The sequence below is a fragment of the Hippocampus zosterae genome, chromosome 8 (assembly GCF_025434085.1).
Source record: "Hippocampus zosterae strain Florida chromosome 8, ASM2543408v3, whole genome shotgun sequence".
NCBI classification, from domain to species: Eukaryota; Metazoa; Chordata; class Actinopteri; order Syngnathiformes; family Syngnathidae; genus Hippocampus; species Hippocampus zosterae.
Window position 1 is genome coordinate 14,915,406 of NC_067458.1, and position 23,535 is coordinate 14,938,940.

At 41.3% G+C, this 23,535-nt stretch overlaps 2 protein-coding genes across 5 annotated transcripts in view; one reads left to right on the forward strand and one right to left on the reverse strand.

Annotated features, from left to right (window-relative positions):
- Positions 1-614: 614 nt before the first annotated feature.
- Positions 615-7,949, forward strand: ncln (nicalin). Of its 4 annotated transcripts, none has more exons than XM_052073668.1 (15): positions 615-909; positions 1,698-1,888; positions 2,659-2,803; positions 2,984-3,078; positions 3,155-3,235; positions 3,314-3,417; positions 3,731-3,819; positions 3,916-4,055; positions 4,212-4,438; positions 5,460-5,547; positions 5,638-5,676; positions 5,805-5,968; positions 6,532-6,585; positions 6,766-6,844; positions 6,935-7,949. In XM_052073668.1, exons 1-15 carry the CDS (start codon positions 735-737, stop codon positions 6,995-6,997), a joined length of 1,734 nt encoding a protein of 577 aa, XP_051929628.1. In that variant the 5' UTR covers positions 615-734; the 3' UTR covers positions 6,998-7,949. The 4 variants fall into 4 exon arrangements, with proteins under 4 accessions (XP_051929628.1, XP_051929629.1, XP_051929630.1 ...); XM_052073669.1 differs by having other exon boundaries at positions 5,808-5,968; XM_052073670.1 differs by having other exon boundaries at positions 4,212-4,390.
- A 1,120-nt stretch (positions 7,950-9,069) lies between these two features.
- The window catches only part of cers1 (ceramide synthase 1), a 28,310-nt gene continuing 13,844 nt past the window's right edge, over positions 9,070-23,535 (reverse strand). The window contains exons 2-7 of the mRNA XM_052073687.1: positions 20,656-20,815; positions 17,471-17,651; positions 17,219-17,380; positions 16,987-17,122; positions 16,245-16,426; positions 9,070-13,199 (exon numbers count right to left, since the gene is read on the reverse strand). Coding sequence (XP_051929647.1) covers positions 13,157-13,199; positions 16,245-16,426; positions 16,987-17,122; positions 17,219-17,380; positions 17,471-17,651; positions 20,656-20,815 — 864 coding nt within the window. The 3' untranslated portion in view covers positions 9,070-13,156. The remainder of the gene's footprint in view (positions 13,200-16,244; positions 16,427-16,986; positions 17,123-17,218; positions 17,381-17,470; positions 17,652-20,655; positions 20,816-23,535) is intronic.

Consider the following 23,535-nt stretch of genomic DNA (forward strand, 5'->3'; position numbering starts at 1 on the left):
AGCTACAGTACAATGTTTAATCATTGGTTCAGAGATAACATCACTAGGAGAGAAGTTGTTAGTTGTTCCAGTTCGACGCTACAGACTGTAGTCGGGGTGCAGGGGACCTCTGTTTTGCGGCTTCAGGGCCAATTCCCACTTTCCCTCGAATGTAGGAGTAAATGGACATTCTTTATGTTAAGAGCCAGTTCGTATTTTTTGTCTGTGCAATTTGCATACAATTGCAACAATAACGGCTTGCATTCACCCTCTCGTCTTATCCTTTTAGAATTACTTCCCGCTGACAAACTGGACAAACAGTCAAAACTTTAACTTGAACCTGATTGAGATCACTCACAAGCAGCTGCAGACGCTTAACCTGCTCCATCTCCGGTCACTCACTGTCGTTATTGCGGTGCACTAGCGCTCCCAAGTGAAGATGTATAGTAACAGCACGGGCAGTCGGGCTGTTCTTCATATGCCTGAAGGACCATTGATCGCATTATATTATTCACACTTCAATGTTTAATAAATCTGCATTATTATTGTACGTGGATTTTTATAATATTTACGTCTACGAAAATAATATAAAATATTTAAATCGGGACATAAATTACAGTATCGACTCTTTGCCTGATCAAAATTGTCCTACACACCGATTAACTGGTTACGCTGCGAGCTGTCAGACCACAAGCAGGCACGGCGGACGGAAATTATAATTCATTCTCATCTGTTATCCGACTGCAGTCGGCAAAATGTTCGAGGAGGCGAGCGAAGTGTTCGATAACATGTTTAAATCTTCCTTCCCCCTCACCTTCATCGTTTTTATCCCCGCGGTGCTCATCCTGGTGTCACCACTCCCGGCCGAAGCCGCACATGAATTCACGGTGTATCGCATGCAGCAATATGACCTGCAGGGACAACCTTACGGTATGTCCCGCATGCTCAGTTACCTCCTTGAAATCTCGTACTTTTTCCGATATGAAAAGTACACCATCTTGGAGCTAAATGTCGCCTTTAGCTAATGATCGGTCTCGTATCAATTTAGCTTTAAAATGACGGCATGTAGTGGGTTCACATGAGTTAGCTTGTAGCTAATGCAGCTCACGATGCTAATAGCCTAGTTGGTAGCAACGTTTAAAAAATGAATGACTCGATTTGACAGAATCTGCCTTCCACATAACCAGACAATACAAACAATAAAATAAAAGCCTCTTCATTAAATACATTGAATGTATGTTTTGAGTTGACAGCATGGAGGGCAAGTGGTTGTACGTCTGTCTCACAATTAGGAGGTTGAAGGTTTGAATCTCAGATTTGAATTTTTCTGTGTGGAGTTTACATGTTCTCGCCAGTGCTTCTGTGTTTTATATCAACACGCGCTATGGAAGATAGATGGATGAGAACGTGGAACTGGTCCTCATTAGGGTCTATTGACTTTAAACGCAAGGTTTAGTACACCTTGAACTGGCTCATACATCTGACAAACAGACATTCAAACTCAACGGATTGACAGTGAAGTCCATCAATGTGCCCATGTCAATGTGGAAGGAAGCCGAAGAACTCTAAACCCACAAAGCCATGGGAGAACACACAGGAAAGCAGGAGCTGAGATGTGAACTCTGAACTTCCAAATTGTGATGCAGACACTAGTTTATCCTGCTGCTGTCATCCAAGACTGGACTGTTACAAGCAGATTTGTCTGTGGTCTTCCTCAGGTACCAGAAATGCCATCCTGAACACCGAAGCTCGTACTGTGGAGGCGGAGGTGCTAAGTCGCCGCTGTGTCATCATGCGACTAGTGGACTTCTCCTATGAAAAATATCAGAAAGCCTTGCGCCAGTCGGCAGGGGCTGTGGTGATCATCCTGCCTCAAAACATGTCCTCTATGCCTCAGGACATAGTGCAGGTGCTCACTTATTTTATACATGTTGTGTTACATTACTTTATCAAAACAACAGGACTGCTGTACATTTGAAGAAAACACAGGTTGGCACGGTCATATTTTGAGGCATATTGCAACATAGACACCGCTGTAATCCATTGGTTTCACTTCTCAATTTTCCTTCGACTCCCAGCTCTGAGCCGTTTTGCAAATATTTTTCCCCCTTCTATCTTCACTTCTCAGCTTCAGTCAACAGTCTCATTTACACAGAGACCCCTGATCCTTCTGTGCCTTTTATATAGAACCCAGCGAAGGAAACTCACAGTGAAAAAGCATCCCACAATCAGAAAATTAGGCAGAATTTTCAATTAGTTAACTTCATTCCCCTATTCAGTGTCAGTGATGCTCATACAGAATGAGCAATACATAAAAAGATGAAAAAATTGGCATTTCTAATGGGAGTTGAAAAAGCAAATCGGCTCATCGTGGTTTGCTTTTAGATTATGGAGTTTAAGAGCTTTTTACAGCACTGCTCGTGTAATCTTCTGACAGCTCTGTTTGGAGGTGTTTTTTTCGTTTGTTTGTTTTTTGTTTTTTCTCCACTCCGAAGCATTTGACAAAGGATTCACTGTGTTCTTTCTTCAGTCATTCCAATTTGTCACAGTAAAGAATGATACATTGGTTGTGACTAATTAAGACCTCACTTCGAGTATGTTTAATTGGCTCTCTTGCTAGTTATCATGTGTAATCTTTTTTGTTTTGGTGTTCATCATGTGCTTGTGTTTTGGGTGTAGCAATTCATGGAGCTCGAGCCGGAGATGTTGTCCACAGAGACCATCGTCCCCGTCTACTTTGCCATGGAGGATGACGAACTGCTGTCCATTTACACGCAAACCCTGACCTCCTCCTCCTCCCAGGGAGCCTTGTCTGCAGCTGAAGGTATAAACACTCACAGTCAAGTTTTTTTTTCTGTTCTGCACTGCCCTTGAGTGTTTTTGCGTTGACAGAGACATGTCATGTTGGCATGACTCTCCTCGTGATTTAAAAAAAAAAAAAAAAGCTACAGTCCGTTCAATATATGAAAAAGTCCTTTCTCTTGTCGCTGTTGTCATTCTGTAGTATTGCTGCATACGGCCACAGCCAATGGCTTCCAAATGGTCACCAGTGGTGCTCAGAGCAAAGCGATGAGTGACTGGGCCATCACCAGTCTGGAAGTGAGTAACTGAACTGACAATAGTCTGCCTTGTTTCTCAATCAGTCACCAGTTAATAATGTGGTATTATTTATCAGGGACGCTTGACTGGTGTCGGAGGAGAGGACCTACCGACAATCGTGGTGGTGGCTCATTACGACTCCTTTGGAGTTGCTCCGGTATGTCAACCATTTTGGAAACATGTTAGATTGTAATTGGATAATACTCGAACACATCTATTTGTATGCCATGTGCAGTGGCTGTCCTATGGCGCAGACTCAAATGGAAGCGGAGTTTCCATGTTACTGGAGCTGGCCCGTCTCTTCTCGAAACTGTACACCTACAAGAGGACACATGCTGGGTGAGCATACATTTAAACAGATTAAGTCTACACAAAACACTTAATTACGTCCACTTGCACAATCCAGCACAAAAGACTTCTTATATTTTTCGTACTTTCTAAAATATTTTGCTGACCAATAGCCTCTATTTTGAGGAGTAGGATGCAGTACAGTTTTAAATACAATACATGCTGATTTATATAGTGCTTTCACAACAGCGGCAGCGCTTAACAAAACAGTTAACAGAAAGTAAAATAATAGTTTATCATACATATATATATAATCTATAAAATATCAATACATTTTCATTGTGGGATGCTCTTGTGTGTTCAGATACAACCTGCTGTTCTTTGTTTCTGGTGGGGGGAAGTTCAACTACCAGGGCACCAAACGCTGGCTAGAAGACAATCTGGACCACACAGGTACACACCTACATCAGCTCTTCCTCAGGTCTAACCTTCTTGTTTTATACAGCCATCCATCCGATCTCACCTCAAATTTCTATTTTATCTCTGTAGATTCTAGTCTTCTCCAGGACAATGTTGCCTTCGTGCTATGTCTTGACACTTTGGGCAACGGAGACGCTCTCCACCTGCACGTATCCAAACCTCCAAAAGAGGGAACTCCTCAATATGCTTTGCTCAAGGAGCTGGAGACGGTAAGACGTCTCACCCTGTTGTCTTGAATGAACGTGCCAATGCACATTGACAGTCACGTGTTTACAGTACTCTCCTATTATTTTAGTAGCCAACAAGTACGCTGCGTCATACCGAGAGGTGTTCCTAATATTTTGGCGTCCCACCTTTCCTGCCAGGTGGCGGCCAGCCAATACCCGGGGATGAAGTTCTCCATGGTCCACAAGAAAATCAACCTGGCTGACGACATGCTGGCGTGGGAACACGAGCGCTTCGGGATCCGCCGCCTGCCGGCCTTCACGCTCTCGCACCTGCCCTCGCATCGCCTGGCTCAGCGCTCCAGCATCATGGACGTGCGGTCAGTGTCTTCCTCCCCTCGCTACGGAGCAGGAGAGCCCCCTGCTGGGTGGGTTCACAACTGCACGAGGCCTGTTAGGCTTAAAGGATAACGCATAATTTTGACATTTGCATCATGGCTAAAATTCTGAATATACTATTTCTCCTCATCTTTTCAGTTGCTGTGCTCTCTCCTCCTCACAAACCATTTCATAATTGAATTCTTTATTTTGAATTGCTGAATTTTATGTTGCATTTTTTTTTTTCAAGCCTAGTTGTGACTTAAGTAGAGTACTGTATTCCTGTTATATCGTCCTGCGGTCTAAAAGTAACCTTGGCAACTGCAGTAGTTAATAACACACAATTAAACAGTAAATATTTGAATGGCAAATATTTCTAGGACTTAAATATGAGACAATCACGAAAACCAGAAAGTAAGTTACAGTGTGCTTTCTTCTGTTACCTGACCACATTTTCCTACTCCTCTGTGGAAACTTATTCATTGCATGTAATTATTCACCTGGAAATAGATATTAAAAAAAAAATAAAAATACAGATCCTAATGTTGTCAATCCTGGAACTTTACTGATGCGCCTTGTATTTTATTTTGTTGTACGCCTCGGTCACTCACTAAAAGGTGTATTGCGGTAAAGACAAGGCAGTGAGGTCTCATTAAAGTTCAAAGATAAGCATTTTTTTTCTATTGAAAAAAAATTTGGATCATGTTTGAGGCGCATGGTTTGTTAAGGAGAAAAGCACATCAGTGGCGACGTAACCGAAGATTTTGCACAAGTCAGAAGGCGCTGTAGTCTCTCACTAGACTATTCTACCACCGTAGCCAAGTCATAATTACAGTAAATATTTGTATGAAAGCACTTGTAGGCTACGATATTAAAACAATCAAATAAAAAATGACAGTGACCGAGGCATGTGACGATGTATTCTTACGTATCTATGCAAACAATGTCATAGCGTGATGGCGAGAACCTCATAAATCGTCCCCCTGTACTTCATAGTTGCTCATTGCCTCCATTTTTTTCCCCTCTCACATTGTGGACACCGCCTTACTGTGTGTATATTGTGTGTTCCAGGCCGCACGTAGACATCGAGAAGTTGAGCAGGAACACAAAGGTGGTGGCAGAGGCTCTAGCCCGAGTCATCTACAACCTCACAGAAAAGGTGAGAGTGCGCGAATGGAGGCGCACCCATTGAAAGTTTGAATTTGTTTATAGCCCGGCAAGTCACCGGTGACTTCATATGTCCTCTCAGGGAGCCTCCAGCGGCCTGCACATCTTCACTGAACAAATGGTGAGCATGTCACGACTCTCCACGCTATCCCCTAAGTGACGCGAGGTTGACATATTTTTTTTCATGATTTTTACGTTGCATACATGACAATTGGAGTTGAGATGTATATGATGTGTTCTTCCGCCCAGCAGGTACAAGATGAGCACCTGTCCGCCATGGTGGACTGGCTCTCGGCTCAGCCACGGGCAGCCCAGCTGGTGGACAAGGACAGCAGCGTGGTGTCCACTTTAGAGTACCACGTGGGCCGCTACCTCAAGGATGTCAAGAAACATTACGTCAAAGCAGACAAGCGGTAAAGACCACCACCACCACCTGCTTTCTGCGAAATACAGCATTTCCTTCAAGTAATAGGAGACACTAACCCAAAATATGTCTCAATTGGTTAACGTAAGTGCATTGATACTGGGTTTTTTTTTTCATTTCAGGTTTGAGTATAACCACATTTTACATACATTCTAATATTTTTTTTTTTTAATCATACAGATAAAGACACCCGACTCTGCAGTTCTGCAATAATATTTATGGAAATGTTTACTTCAGTGGTTAATTCAAAATGAAAGTCATATTGATTCAGAGTGCAAGATATCATTTTGATGATTGCAGCTTATAATGAAAACTCCAAATTCACCATATCAAGAAATCTGAATATTAAATAGGCAACGCTAAGACTAGTTTAATGTAGAAATGAGTCTTCCGAAAGAAGAAAAAAAATAGTTTGCTGGTTGTTCTTGGAACCTATGAGTTTCATATTTTCAAAAGAACTTTTCTGCGATAATCAAATTCTTTGAGAGCCACGTGTGCAGTGAACTGTATTTGATTGTAAATATGACAGTTTGGAATTTGTGCTTGTCGCAGGGATCCAGAGTTTGTTTTCTACGACCAGCTCAAGCAGACCATGAATGCTTACAGGTGATCGTCATCCCACTGGGGTTGTGTCACTGACACCAGACCGACTAAAAAATGATGAAATGATCATTCATTCATCCCCCAAATACAAAGAAATCTTGTTATATTGTTCAGTTTACTTTCCACTCACACTAATATTGTTCCATACGTACCCGGTTTGTTTTCGACTGTCCTCCTGACTAGAGTCAAGCCCGCCATCTTTGACCTGCTGCTGGCTGTCTGCATTGCTGCCTACCTGGGCGCCATGTATTTTGCCATCCAGGTAAGCCACGTCCATATTGGAATCTCTTAAAATCAGTGAGTGATAAAGATTTGTGCTCAAATGTTTTTTGTCGTCCCCCCGTCCCTACAGAACTTTGGAATGTTATACAGCATTGCGCGGAGAGTCACCCAGCCCAAAGTGAAGGCCCATTAAAGACAACAATAACACATTCCCACCCCACAAACTTTCTGTTTGTTGTTTTCGACATCCACTCAGGGTGCTTTTCAAAGCCGCCCCAAGTCATTCCCATCATCCTCTACGACACGCCTTCCTGTCCTCGCCACCATCTTGAAAACTGCATGCTACCAGAAGTAGTTTGACACTCCCCCTCCCTCCCCACTTCAACTCTTACCTTCACCAATGCACTGATGTCACTGGCAGCTGGAGGGACACCAATCTGTCTTACTGCATTTAATTGTTTGGCACTTCTTTAAAACAACAAACAGTCCTTTGAGTGAAACTACGTGAAATAGGTTGGATGTTTTTGAATCCATCCAATTCATTCCAACTACAAACTACAGCATTTGCCCACATGGTGTGCTCATGTCAAGATATTCACTACAGTTTGTCCCCCTTAAAAGACAAAAAAGATACAGTAGAGCTTAGTCAAACTCAACCCCTTAAAAGTGATTCAAATTGTGTGTATGTGGCTTAATGTTTGTTATTCTGACCTTCCCAATGTCCCATGTTTGAATGCAGCCAAAGGCAAAATGCACAAGTCAATTTTCTTGTCTAATAACATCTTTGTGTGTAGGAGTGCATCTGCAACTTGATAAATTACTGTTTTCTTTGTTATCACTGTGCGTTACCATGAACCTTTGCTGATTATGACAAACGTGTAAGTGTGCATGTTGTGTCACTTAAGTGGACACAGCCACAGAAGGGGGTGGGGGGTGAACAGGTGCCTGGTGATAAGCAAAATCTTCAGAATAATTTTTTTTTCAACTGTGAGCTGCAGGTTATTTTGTGTGTGTGTTTTTACTGCATGACTTGTTCTTCTTCCTCAAATCAAAAGCCACACTTTCATGACAGTTAATTTATTGAACATTGGTGGAACCTGAATAATGATCTTTGCAAAAAAAAAGTGATTAAAAAATGATGACATGTTTTTTTGCTTGGTCATTTTTTCTACTGACTTGACAGCTTTTTATTTGAAGCGATAAACCAAAAGAAATCTCCATATTCTTTACAAGTGGCTAATTACTGTATCTGTTTTCTCAAGTTTTAAATGCGGATGAATAAAGTCAATAGATACAAAAAGAAATATAGAGGGTTTCAAAATAGATTTATGCTTAGGGATTTAAAGAGAGGATTTGTAATTAGAATGTCAAGTCGGTCTATTATGCTTAAGCATATCATTGCTTTGTGAGTGAAAACTGCAAGTAATTGTCACCAAAATATAAGTGGAAATCACTACTGATGCCAACTCCAACCTTGGAAAATACCAGAACAATCAGCCAAATACTTTGGATTTTATGGATGCCAATGAGGAGGAAAACGTTCATAATGTCCAAATACCGTGGCAGTCATTCTTATATTTGCGTATAATGAAGTGGACATAATCATTGTTGTCTGCATACATTTTGGATGAATACAGTATTGATTATTAGTTCTCTGACATCAAGTGACATTAGGCTTTTTTTCCCTAAGGATAGAAAACTTTATCAAATCCAAATATTGTGGTGACTACTTTATTTTCAAAGGTTGAAGTAGGTATGTATGTCGACATACATTTTGACAGTGGCGGGCCGTGCATTTCATCCTGAGGCCTTCAGTGACGTCACATTAACACAATACAGTATTGGCTCGTCAACCAGCACTTAATTTCAGGTGCAATTAAAACCATCAAGTATGCATTCACAATTAAGGGCAGAAAACTACATTTATAGATATTGTCTAAAATAAAAAGATGATTTAAAAAATACCAAATAAATGCCACCCAAATTACGCTGTGTGATCTTAAACAAGTCTGTTCAACAAATTGCGCAATGTCGCAGTTTCATATAAGACACCAACCAAACTATAACAAAACAAACTATTATTTGAAAATGAAGTAAACAGATCATTTGCATTTTGAAAATCGGCAACACAACAGCAAATAACTGAAAATTTTGAGCAGCTGAGATTGAACGAACTTTCGTACACGAAGGTGACTACAATGCGCCATTATAAATTGCAGGTGAACAGATTTATTTGATACATTATTGTATCTTTGTCACGTTGCATTCGTTACCATTAATTTAATACTAACGAAATAAAATGACAAGAAGAAATGTAAAATAAATTTCATTTACTCACCAATGTAGTGCCTGTTCACTGAGCTGCACATCTACGCGAGTGTCCCCAAACGTTTTTAAACGCACCGTAGTTTGTAAGTGCCCCGCCGTGCTCTGATGTTTCCTTGTTGCCTTGGTAAAACAACTTAAATGGGTAAATCCAGTGTGGCTCCAAACACCAAATCGGTCCGCTGCAAGCAATCGGCATTCCCAGCAGTACAATTTGCAGCGTTTCTCAAAGGCTGTGAGCCACGGTGCCGTTCATAATTGCTCGTCTGCTTTTTGTGGAAGGTCCGTCTTGAAAATTGTGTGAAAAGTAGTTCTGCAACCAGATCAACGTCTTCTTCTTCGGCCATTTTGGGTTAAAATGCAATGATAGCTCCCTCTAGCTGGCGCTAATCCAATCACCGAACGCGCACGTCCAGTCTCGATGTAAGGCATTCTAGCTGGCGCCGGTGCGCAGACTCGTGATCTGATTGGCTATTGCAATCTGACTGTACCCGTTCATTTACAGCTCCAAGGGCCTACTCTGTTTAATCTGAAGGTCCTGAGCAAGTTTCATTTACCTGGCAACACAAGCTAGCTGAAATATGATTGGTTAAAATATCTACCATAATAAATAAGTTATTTATCGAGTGGCTTTCAATGTTATTTAAAATAACATTGAAAGACACTCGACTAAGTGGAAATAATATGACGTAAAGAATACAGAGAAAAGTTTTGTTTACATATTTATGAAAATAAAATAACATGAATTAAATGTATGTTATTGAATGAATGTTTAGTCCAGCAAAGAAGGCCTTGCTGGCCCTGAGGGTTCCGCCACTGCATTGAATTCTTGCAGTTCTCCAACATAAAGCAACGTAAGGCTTCTCCTGTGGAGAGGAAATAATTAACATCCGCAAAAATTCAAATAAAAGGGGGGATTGATTTAATATCGTACGAGGTTGAAGTTAGCATGAGTAGAGATGTGCTCGTAAATCTCGGTGACGATTGGTTGTAGTTTTCGGACATTAAACTTTTCATCTATGAGCGCATATGGAGACGAATGGCCTTCATGTCCACAAAATACAAAATATTGGGGCGATCGTTCAGAGGTTCAAGTGAGCAAGGACAGAAATGAGCATTTGAATTTTGGTGTCGATTGCTCATGTTTTTGGGACATCAAGTGATCTTGACAATTTTTACATTGAGCATTTACTATTCCAATGAGTGTTTTAATACATTGTAATGGATTCAAAGTATCTGCTCTCAACGACTGCCATACTTTCATCACAATGTGTCTGGTCAAAACTGGTCACAGGTGCACCCAAATAATTATCCTTGCAAAAACAAAAAATCATGAAATAACTCAGACGTTTCATATTTTCTTACTGGACACCTTTTTATTTTTAGGGGATAAACCAAAAAAAATCCAATATTCTATAAAAGAGCAAGTGGTTGAATTGTGGACAATTAAGTTTTACAGGGCTGTGTATCAGTCGTCCAAAAATGAATGATTAAAATACAATGTTTCATCCAACATCAAAAGAAGGTCTCAAAAATACCCCTAATTCACTCTTCCCTTTTCTAGTTTGATCTAACTAAAGATTGTTTTAAAAAACTAATAAATTACAGTGCAATTTTTATTATTTTCTTTATAGTAAAACAACAAAGACCTTGCAGGGCTTTCAGCCTGACGTGCAGCCTTCCCAACTCATGATTAGACGTTACGAGTGGACATTTTGGCACAATCAAAAGCTTTTCATTTCACTTGCAGTCTAACAAAAGAGAAAAATCACGGCTGCTTGGGTACCAATACATTTCTCTTTTTCTTCCCGACATCCATTTATTTGTATTATTTTATTTGTGCCACATATCACGATCAAAATGGACAAGCTTGAAGTATCTCCAACTCCATCCATTTCTGTATTTTCACATTGTCTTTCGTGTGACTTTACTGAGTGAGTTTAGTATCCCCCTTTCCCCCCCCCCCAAAAAAAAAATCCTGGATTCCGCTTGTTTTGATCATTTCAAGTAATTATGTCACTTCCTGGGCCAATTCCTCAAAGGATGAGTTAACTGTGTTTGACTAAACTAGTTGAGCAATAACATGCACAAAACAAAAAGGAAAAAAAAACCCTGCCACAAAATGCCTCACTGATTTCCAACACAGCAGCCTGGCATGCTGAACACATGCCAGCCACAGAATGAAAAACATAACACGGTTCGTCCACTTGAGAAAAGGATGAGGTGACATGGTGGTTTTATCTAGACAGTGGATAGAGAAAGTGAACACAATTAAAACATTACATTTTTTTAGGTTTTTTTTTTGTAAATGACAACACGATAAATTACTTTGTAATAATTACAAAAAAGTGGGTTAATGGTTCAGGGGTAGTGGTTCAAATGAATGCTTAAAACCAGTCCATTTCCTCCAGCTTTTCGTAGAAAATGCATATTGAATGCTTATCAACATCATTTTGAATCAGGGAAAAACTTTCTTTGTATTTTATTTTATTTTTTACACCTGGTGTGTCCACTTCCTCTATCCACTGCCCATGCTTGGATTCGCACTGTGTCTGTGCGGCTTTTAACTGTAATCTCACATCTTGCAGCACAGTCAGTTCGGGATACGACATTGTGACGTTTGACAGGCAGCACCCGCGGACACGTGAACGGGCATTCTTGACAAAAAAGAAAAAGATGACGTGACGTGATGTGTGTGACCGCGTGGCCGTACGGAAGAACAAGTCCGCTCTCCCCGGTCCCCCTCTTGTCTGATTACATCAGACTGTCCAGCGCAGGACAGGAGAGGATTATAAAATTAAAATAAAATAATAAGAACAGTGTGCTCAGAGAAAAAAAAAGGAGAATTAAACAGCAGCAGTTCGATACAAATAAACAATACCCCTGAACTAAAACACTGACTTATACTACTCACAAAATAAAAATAGTGGGGGAATATTTATTAGGTTTTCAGGTGAAATTTTGGGTTGAACTTAAAATGCACAAGTACCTTTCCACTTTAACTTCATTTGTTTTTCTCTCGCTGGACATTCAAACGTTTCGAGATTGAAATGAAATTCACATGTAAAGGTTCTTGTGCATTTTAGGTTCATCCTGAAATTTCACCTCAAGGTAAAATATTCCTCTCACTTCTTGTGAGTAGCGATTGTAGGAATGATGGAAATGACAAGGTAAACAAGAGACAAAAGTGCGCGCCCCGCTCCAGCACTTACAAGCATGCTGAGTTTTCAAAACAAGAGCTCGAAGTTGATCGACAAGGTCGGAGGTACCGAGGCACCTTTTTTGTTTTTTTCCTTCTCTGTATTGTGTGCAAATCGCATGCGTCCGAAGGAGCGACCGCTCCTTTCCAAAGAAAAACCCGGATTACATTGCGAGATCTCCTCGCATTTGTTATACAAAATCCATAGCATGTTCCCAAAATCATTCCAATGTCATGCATTCCTGAATACTTGTGCATACTTGTTTTTTTTTATTTTTAGCCTCGTTTTGAAATCATGATTTTGATCCTTAACAGTTCGTCTGCTAGGTCCTCGCACACACGAAAAAAATGAAACAATTTTAAAACCCAAGTTAATCACTTCCAGCTAGTTGCCGTCATTAAAGCAGCAGTCAGCTTGTTGGCCTTCATTTCAGTGCAACACACACACACACACACACACACACTGACCAGGAGGGGGCTTAACAAGTTAAATTGAGGTGAAGTTGCACCCACTCGCTCGGTATCCATTCACCACTCACACTCACACACAATAATGTCGCTAATGGAGGCAGGAGGCCACGGCGACCCGTGCGATGAGAATCAAAATCAACAAGCGAGAGATTGGATGATTGGGAAAAGTGGGAGGAAAAAGAAAACATGTGACGCCTCGTACGCCGACGGTCTGTTTCTCACTGCTTCAACGAGATAACATTCACAGTGCTAGAGTAAAAACAACATAGAAGACTTGAAAATGTGGGTGTGTGTTGGGGGTGGTGGTTTTCCTCTCCTCTCGCGGCCTCCTGCCTGGTGGGCGCGCCTCAGATCCGTTCATAGATGCTTCTCCTTGGCGATTCCGTTCTGCACGTGCTTCCTGCCGGCACAGAGTTGAGAAAGAAGATTTAGCAACAGACCGTGTCAGAAGCGCTTCAAGGCCTTCCAGACAAAACGGGCGCCGCCTCATCGTGTTTGCGTTACCGCCGTGTGATGCAATCAGCCAATCAGGACGCAGTGCTACTTGAAGGACCTGCATTTCCTTGGTCCAAGACCCCAATTTTAATAAAGAATAAAATATTTTGCAAACATACACTATCATTTGAAAGTTTGGGTCCAAAGTGGGCGTCAGTGGCGATGGGGTGTGCACTTTTTATCCCCCCATAAATGTTTGGTAATATTAGATTTCTGTTAAGAGCTCATTTTCTCATCCAAAATAATGTATTTCTCCACCCAAAAATCACTAGGGTAAGCATTTCATATGTGACAAACTATCAACTATTTGCATTCTATTTAGTAGTACAGTAGTAGTAGTTGTATTAAGTAGTGTGTGTGTGTGGATGTATGCACATTACATCATCTCTTCTTTTAAATTTAAATCATCTCCTCTCTTTTGTGACACTGGAGTAGATTCAACCGACAAACGCTTTGATCAATCACAAGGTGTTTATAACGCTTATTGTGGCATTTCATGGGTTTCCCCATTCCATTGGGACACAGCGATCTCACCCAAAAGAGACTAATTGTTATTTATTTATTTACATTACGGATTCATAAATCAAGCCAGAGCTCGGCAAGCCTTTTCTCTGCCGATTCCTATTTAAAAAAAATAATAATAATAATAATAATAATAACAACAACAAACGTAGTTGACACAGAAGTACATCTGTAGTTGCAGCGGACGTATGAATTTCAAGCCCACAAATATAAAATGAAAAACGTAAGTACACAGATTTGTTGGCCCATTTTCAATCCAGACCTATTAGTTCAGAATCAGTGACTTGCTTTGCGTTCTTTGAGTGTGGACAGCGGCCTTTGGGCGAAAGGCACAAGGAGCTTCTTTTGAAAGCTACTCAAACAAACACTGACAGTGTAGTGCAAAGGTTAAAAGTAGAAGATAATATGGAGTCAAGGTATGATGAATCCATGACTTTAGATAACAGAACATATGCACAAACACATATGCTTGGATTTGAGTCGGTTTTGCGCTCGTGTTAAGTTGTTGTAAAGGTTAAAGGTCACGAAAGTTATCATGTACAGATTGCATTGCACCACAACGCGTGTTTTTATGATGCCACGATTGATGACTCGGGAGAAGTTTCGATCTTGATTACATTGGAACCTACGGTGGCCCCTAAGTGCAAACCACAACAACAAATAACCAAACACAACATTAAAAAAAAAACACAAAAGCAAATGAAAACACACAAAACAAGCAAAAAAAGTGAATGAAAAAATACAGCAAAAAAATGAAACAAAACAATCAAAAAGTAAATATAACAGCAAATGAGAAAACACAAAAACGACAATGACAAGACACCCTAAAATCAAGCAAAACAGCAAATCATAAAGCACAAAAATAAATAACTCAACAAAAGAAAAAAAGGTCAACGACGAAACACAATGACATTTTGTTCATGCGATTCGCTGTTAGGCTTTTTGTTTTGTTTGTTTTTGATGTTTTCATTTTCATTTGCTTTTTTGTAGCTTTTTTTGTTTTGTTTTGTTTTGCTATTGGTTTTGTGATTTTTCATTTGCTGTTGTTTACTTTTGGTTGGTTCGGTGTTGTGTTGTGTTTTATGTTGTTTGATGTTGCTGTGTTTAATTATTTTTTGTTGTGCACTTTAGGGCAACTGTGAGAACCTCAAAGTCCAACTCAAGTCGTTCTATGATGCTGGTTGACTCGTTAGCACGTCTTCCTCACAGTTGTGAGGCTCTGGATTCAAATCTTCAGATTGTTTCTGGGCTGGTGTGGATTGTCCGCCGGTGTGTGTGTGTGTGTGTGTGTGTGTGTGTGTGTGTGTGTGTGTGTGTGTGTGTGTGTGATGTGTGAATGGTTATTTGTTGACATGTACCGGCTGCCAACCGGTCCAGTCTAAATTTCCATGGATAATATTTTGTCCCTCTCACATAGTGAAAAAGAAAATTAAATCCCAATATGCCACATTGCCATTTTTCTCCGCAGTGACCGTCATTAGATACCCAATGGAGTGTATAATGAGTCCATATACATTAATGGTACATCGACTGACACAAAAAAAAAAGATTAAAACAGGCCTCACAAGTTTAATTTGGCCATATAACACTTTTTGGGAGGATTATAAATTACACTTCTGCCATGGTGCACAAGTGGTTAGCACATCTGCCTCACTGTTAGGAGGTTCAGGTTTTGATTCTTGTCTATAGCCTTCTTGTGTGGAGTTTTGTTCGGGTTTTCTCCAGGTACTGCCACTTTGTGGCACATTACAAATACATGCGCAGTTCAGTGATGACAAAATTGTCCATGGGTGCAAATGTGAGACTCCAAACATTTATGCTCCAGGTCCACATTTGATTTATTAAAACGAGCAGATGGACCAGGTCACAGATGTGCAAAACCCAATACAATATTTCCTTCTCTTTAATTGTTTTTTTTTCCTGCTCAATTTAAATGATCTATAATTCATCCAAATTACCAAGCATGAAATACAATAATCCAAAAATAAAATCATTCTTGATATTTGTTCAAATGTTTAATTACCAATTACAAAATTAACCAATTATTTAATATAAATAATTATTATTATTTTGGACATTAATTATTATTTCCAATAAACAAATTAACAAATTATTTAATTAACTCAACGGACTTAAAAAAATTATAAAGGAATTATTTGAATTCACTGATTTTAGGAAGAAATGGCTAAATGAATGCAACAAATATTGCAACTCAGTGGGCAGGAGAACAGCGATGGCCCACATTGCGTGAAGTGTTTCACTCGTCTGCCGCACAGTCGCAAGTTCGCAGGTTGTAATCTCGACTCGGTCCTTCCTGTGAGGGGTTTAGCGTGTTCTGCCCTCATTTACTTTTCGCTAATGTCAATAGACGGCACATGTGTTTTCCCCGCTGAGATGCCGGAAAGATCAAGTGTCAGTGTCTACTCACCCCTGGTCAGTGTTGTGATGTCCAGCATCATCATCGGGGTGATCATCGCCGTGATTTATGGCCGCCGCCTGAGGGTTTCGGAGCAGGCCCGCTGCTGCCTTGGCGCCCTCCTCCTCCTCGTACTCCCTGACGTCATTCACCTCCTTCATCTTCAACACTTTTACTACGAAGATGACGATGAACTGGTGGGGGGGGGGAACATACAGACCCAATCACATTCTTTCTAGAGCCATCTGCAAAGTGCAACATTTTTAAAAAATCAATAATTTGACATAGTTCTTTTGCCCCTTCCTTAAGCTTTAAAGCCATTTCAATTCATTGAAACACGTTTTAAACATGTTGCAAATGTATTTGAATACAGGCACAACAAAATGCAAGCCTAAAATGTGGAGAAAATATTGTTTGCGTTGCAGTGTCTGTGTTGTAGAAATGTGCCTCGAATCGGCGGTGCTCGTTGGGTGGGATGTGATATCGGCTAGTCTGCGTGTGAGCGTCTACGTGTGACCCGTGGCATACAGCAGCTACTGTGTGAGTGTGCAAATGTGGCCCTCAGGCAAGGACATGACAGTAAGCATACTGTAAATACTCAAACTAAGAGTTATTTTCAATCGCAAATGTCTGTGAGAGACAAATGGGATCGTAAATTCAATGCAAAAAAATCACCGACCGAGCTGGTCTGTGGGTGGTGAAGCACAACATACTTTAGCAGGGGAGGACTATATTTGTGTGTGTGTGCTCTTACCAAGAACCAGTAGATGTTCATGAGCAACAGGGCGAGGAGCAGAGTGTTGAAGAAGAAGTAGAATGGAATGTTGGGGACAGACACGCAGGTGGCATACAGTACTTTTAGGGGAAACCAGTACAGACGGAACCAGAACCTGAGGGACAGCGAGATCGTTAAATTAAACCAGCACCAGGAGCAACTGCGGGTTCCGTGTCTTCATTCACCCTTTTTCCAGATTTCATATACCTACCAGGTGATGCTGAAGCTGACCGAGCCCATGTTGGCGAGCACGTCATTAAGCAGGAAGTAGCCTCCTCCTCTGGACTTCAGGTAGACGTTGAGCTTGGTGAATTCCAGTTGGATGTCATTGATATCATGGAGGAACAACACCAGAATGCCCACGTTGTGGTATCTACCAAATGGTCACAACATCTAAGCCCATAAATTTACCTGCACGTGAACATGTTTGATAGTAATAGCAGAAAATAACAAATACAACTACCTAAAGGCATAGGAGAAAGAGATAAGTGCCAGAGTGATGATGTGATGCACCACCATGACAGCAGAGTCCTTCCTCCAGGCGTCCATGTAGACGGTGGCATAGATGGAGTGACCGTAAAAGCTGCCTTGGATCAGGTAGGCGATGGCGATGTCTATAGGCACTGGCATTCCACTCTTCCAGTCTAGAGAAACGAAGAGGAGACGTCAGTGTCTGAAACACACTGGATGCACGTGTCCTTAACTTGGGAGAGGAAGTGAATTTTGGGATTCAGTCACAGCTCCTGCACAAGATGTTAAATGGCTCTTTGGTATAATAACTACACATTTACATCGTGTTTTTCTACAAATGTGATCCCCCTCCCCTACCCCTCATAAAACAAAAAGGTTAATTAGGAGCATTTCTGCTCAATAAAATTGTTGTATCTAAAATAGCCGTACTTTCAAATCAACATAATTATAGATACATTTAATGCAACTATGCAAAACTAGGGCAGTGTGGTTGACGAGCTGTTTGTCGATATCTGCTCTGTGATTGGCTGCAACCGGAATGAGGACAAGTGGAAGGAAATGGCTGGATAGATGCAGACTTTCTGTGTTTTCGTCCGTAGTGCCAACAAGATATTTTTGTCAAGTAATCTCTGTGTCCCAAAAGAGTGATTTCAATCACATCCCACATGATGAAAAGGGATTTAGGTGGAATCCCGACAAGCAGCTCTGCCCCCCGTGAACACTGCGGCTTCAGTTGTCACACCAGCTCAACATCTGCCAACTATATTCGACACAAGGAGAGATAATACTATCTACACACTTCAACCACAATGATGTCAAATCTGCTCCAAACCAGCAAAACATCAGAGGCTGCATAGGAAATGACGTATGTGTATACAGGGATAAGAAGGGTACACACTTGCATCTCAGATTTTTTAAAAAAAGAGCAAAAATGTATTGACTTGTTTTATTAATTACATTTCTCACATCTGTTTTACCCGAGGATTTAAAATTTACCATAGGCTAACTGAATAAATGTTATTAACGTTAATGTTTAATGTCACTTGGCTAAATTAAGAATTAACAGTGGTTAGCTGACTACATTTTGTGCTGACCTAAATATGCAGTGGAGCCCCCATTTTGTCACCTGACCATGCGAGAGCTGGGGTACACTTTTGAACTGGTCGCCCATTCACACTAACTCCTATGGGAAATGTATCGTTTTCAGAGAACACCATGTACGTTTTGAGACATTGGAGAAACGGCAAAGTTCCAGAAAAACTCACACAAGCCCAGGGAGAACAGGCGCTAATCTACCGTGCATCCCTAATATAATCACGTACAGCCAAAATGGGGCGATTTGTATAAGAAGGCAGCACTTTCAGAGTGGCAACGGGCCTTGCCACTTGCTGCTGTTTCATCGAGACAAACGTCTGCTGCTTCTTATCTCTGCAACCTGTCGGGGGCAGACAGCTGGCTGGCCGCCCACAGGCCTCTTGTGCATTGGTTATGTGGCCAAACAATACTGCTTACGGGCGAAGGATGGAATAATGCTGTTGCCGCTGAGCTACATAAGCTGCTCTATTTTTTTCACGCTGATCAAATACTGTCAAACTGCTTGACTTCTCTACCTTGAGCAGTTACGTAAGAGGCGGGCTCAGTAACATCGTGATTAAATATGCATTTTCTCTGTGCAACTCTAAACGGAATAGGACTCTTCGTTAGGTCCTCCTTCATAATCGAATGAAATCGAGTACAAGAGCTCTGGCAACCCGTTCAGTCAATTTATTTCAGATTCTGATTATACTCCAACAATGTCAATACAGTGGAAGCTTCATTTGACGGACCAATGGTGCCTGGCTTGAATGGAAAATACTGTCCGGTCCTTCTGTTAGTGCCAAATTGGCCGCAATTCCCCACAAAGCCAGACTAGGGCGCTGTTGAGCCATCAACAGACAGAGACTGGTCACATGTTTCGGGCTGTCACTGCTCTTGTCACAGATGGATTTACAGTAGACTAGAGGCAAAACCATGCGTCAATGAGGCGGCCATGTTGGTAGAGGGATGTTCGCATCAAAAGCAATGAAACCACGAGCATTAGCTTAGCTTAGCATCGCCATAAGCCCGCAGCTCAAAAGACGTAGCTCATCTGTTTCTTTACTCAGGCACTAATTGCGTCCACGTCTCTCTAATATCATTTTTGGTGGGCGACAATTCAAAGTTTTTGTAAAGCTGTCATCTGTGGCATCTAATTTTAATCGAGGTGAAAAAAGGAAGCGCTAACCAGATGTATGCCATTATCCTCCTCCAAAGCATCAACAACTACACTGTTTGAATAAACTTTAAAACATTCGCAACAGTGTTAAGCTGTTTTATATTTATTGACAAAATTGTGTCTTGTACTGGCCATTTTTTAGTGTAGGAAAAAAAATGTAAAACAATAATTTTGTATTGTGTTGGTTTTAGGTCATGAAAAAAGTACTTTGCTGTAACGACAAGTGGTTCAACCCCTTACCTCAATCAGTTCGTTAAATCGAGGTTCCATTGTATTGCCCTAAGAGTTGCAGGTAGCCATTTCACAGGTGAGATGTAGTCTGTACTAGCTGACTTTGAGCAAAGTGGGAACAATCGGGACTCGACAAAATCTTCAATTGCACGACTCACGGGCACCCTGTGACTGACCAGTGACCAGTCTCTTGCCTCGACCACAAAATATCTCCCGGGGTGTCAACCAATTATATGTTCCATAAATGTTCCATCCATCCATTTTTTAACGCTTATCCTCATTAGGGTTGCAGGCTAACACATAGAGACAACCACTGACACTCACATTCACCACTCCAGACAATTTAGCCTCAACTGAACTCAACATTGCCTATTTTTGAATTTTGGAAGAAGTCAGAGTTTTTGAACCCATAACCTGTCGACTGTGAGGCAGATGTGGAAACCAGGGCCCCACTGTGCAGCAAACGTTGTTCAAAAAGTTGAAACCAACTTGCAGCCATAAGATCAGCTCATAAAAAGTTATGTATTTTGAACTGCACTGAATCAATAGAAGTATCATTGGTTTGCACAAATGTAGGAATGAGATCAGATGTGTGCCCCCCGACCCCAAAAAAAGCTTCTCTTAAGTGTCTCATTCGATTGTGCAAGTGTACCAAATGATGTGACTTTACATGACTGCCCCTTGTGACTTACTGTAGAAGACAGAGGGTGGGTTGTGGAAGAAAGGGTAGGAGGTGAAGAAGAGCAAGTAGGTGCTGTAGCACCACGACATGGTGTAGAAGACCAGCTTCCACGCGCTCTCTGGCATCTTAGCGGCATCTTTGGGCAGCAACCTGCACCATTGTGCCAGAGGCTGCAGAGACACAAGAGGGAGGCAGGGAAGCAAGAGGTAAAACTGCAACATACATATAGGACATCAAGCTATCACTGGAGGAAAGATTTCTCTTCTGCATTGCGTTACTACAAAACGGATGTCATTAGATTGTGGAGATGTACATAATGTGGTGGAATGTCTTGAAAAATTTTCTAATTTCAAACTCCAGCAAAAAAATAAAAATAAAATAAAATTTTCAAAAGTTGGGTTAAAATGAGTGATTTGTTGAAACTGCCTAGTTGAAAGCATGCTGTCAAACAAAAGTTCACACTCAGCAATGTGTTGATAAAGTGAAAAAACGCCAACGTATTGGCTTCTGATGCTGATTGTGTTTGGATGATGACAGATATAGTACACAATGCTTTTAAGTGCAGTTATCCTGCGCGATTTACGAGCCACCAAGCCCTGCCTTGATTAGCAACCAAAAATACAAACAAATCAAGTGTGCATTTTTTTTAATGCACCCAAAATGTATTGTGTAAACACACACACGCGGACAAATATGATATACAGTATAAATTATTCTACATTGTGTACATGGTTCTTTCTTTTTCATAAAATCTCAAATAGAGGAAATGGAGGAGAGGCCTGCTGACGTCCTGATGCCGCCTGATAAAAATGACCTGCTCACTCGCGGAGACAGTGATCCGCTTCCCTCTTCCAGCTGTTTCCGTAGATACAGTAGTATTCTGAGGAACTCCATAATGATGTGAGTTCCCACAGCCAGATCACGTGAAATCTCACACAGTGCAGATGAAGAGAGACAGGTAAAGCTCGCTCAGAGTGCAAGTGTAACCGCGTAAGACAACCTGAATGTTTATTTGGTGTTTCAAGTCAAACCCAGCTTTGTGACAGCCTCGTAAATATCATCCACGCACAAACATGACACTTTGGGATTCAAAGTGTACGAGTAGAAAATGAAAGATGCCTGCCTCATGCCTCAGCTATCCACTTCATCTGAGTCAGTTGTTAGCAAACAGTCAACAGGACATGATCCGATAAGACTCTGATTACACGCCAACTTGATGCAGGAAGTGGTTATGGCTAAGTGTAAACTATGCCTTCTCTGAGGGTCACAATCAAAGGAATCCTGTATTAACATCCAATTAAATTAGATTACACTACTACCTGTACTCAACTTGTAAAAATATTAAAATCCTTAACTTATTCATTCCCACGGACGTGTTTTATGTCTTTTCAGAATCCAGATATTCAATCCCAGGTACGTTCAATTAAGCTTCTTAACATCGGAGGGTAAAGGAGATGACATCTGATGTCACAGTGTATTGTGGTTACAGTTATGAACCGAATGAACATTATTCATTTCTAATTTATTGACATGATACAAGTAGACCGGTTAGCATGTTCGCCTCACGGTGCAGAGGTGCAGGGTTCGATTCTCTGGCCATCCTGTGCAGAGTTTGCATGTTCTCCCTGGGCCTGTGTGGGTTTTCTCCGGGTCCTGCGGTTTCCTCCCACATACCAAAAACATGCGTGGCAGGTTAATGGAACACTCTAAATTGTCCCTAGGTGTGAGTGTGAGCGCGGATGCTTGTTCATACATGTGTGCCCTGCGATTGGCTGCCAACCTGCCCGAAGACAGCTGGGATTGGCTCCGGTGCCCCCTGCGACCTTTGTGAGGAGAAAAGGATCAGAAAATGGACAGATGGATGGATGACGTGATACAGTTGTAACCATTTAGTAAAAATGTGCAGATGTCCCCTCTCCCTCATCTCGATCTCTGACATACAGTACACTTGGCGGTTGAGTGACGCACAAGTGTGAAGTAAGACAAGGAAGGAAGTTGACAGGCCCACGCGCATCAAAATCATACAACTGTGACATTCTTTGGGCTGTGCAGTCGTGACAAGTATGAGTCAAAAAACAAAAGGAGTCAAATATGAGTCCCAAAAAAAAACACACAGAGAGAGCACATGACTCATTGGCATGCTCAGAACAAAGGGGAGAGGACAATTTTCTCACATTGTGTTGTGTACTCAAGCACATCTGTCAGCCCGCCCTCCTTCGCTCCCAGCTCAACTCCACACTTCCTTCTCCCTCTCAATCTGCCCCCTGCCTGCGACATTTATTTATAGAAGCCAGCTGTCAACCCTTCAGTCTCGTTCCACATCGCTCGAACCCCCTGCCCGACACAAAACACAGGCCCACGCATGCAAGATTGAAACACATTGGTCACTGATAGTGCAAACATTCCACCTGCCTGTGCACCTAATATTAGAGCAAAGCCACCCGATTGGGATTCAAAATATTAAAACACACTTTTTAAACACCTTTCAAACATATATGAAAGCACAAAAAATTGCTAGCATAAAATGTATGAAAAATACATGTATGGCGTTTAAAAAATATTTCCTTACCCACCTCCGGGTAAAAAAAAAGTACACAGATTACTGCAGATTTTTGTGACAGATATGCCCCACCAAAAAAAAAATGTTGAGGTATGAATGATGAACCACACTATGGCGGGGGAAAACTGCTGTTCCAGAGTCCTGCATGGCTTGTTCAACATCATTCACGTTTTTTCTTTCATGTGTATGAGCTGTAACCTCTCTGCTAATGATCACACAGCACATGGCGGCAGTTTAAGGTGGCAGCGTTCCGTCTGTAACTCATTGAAAATGACAAAAATGTCGTAGGGTTGAATTCCCCCGAACCCTGAATTTGTGATTGCTATTCAA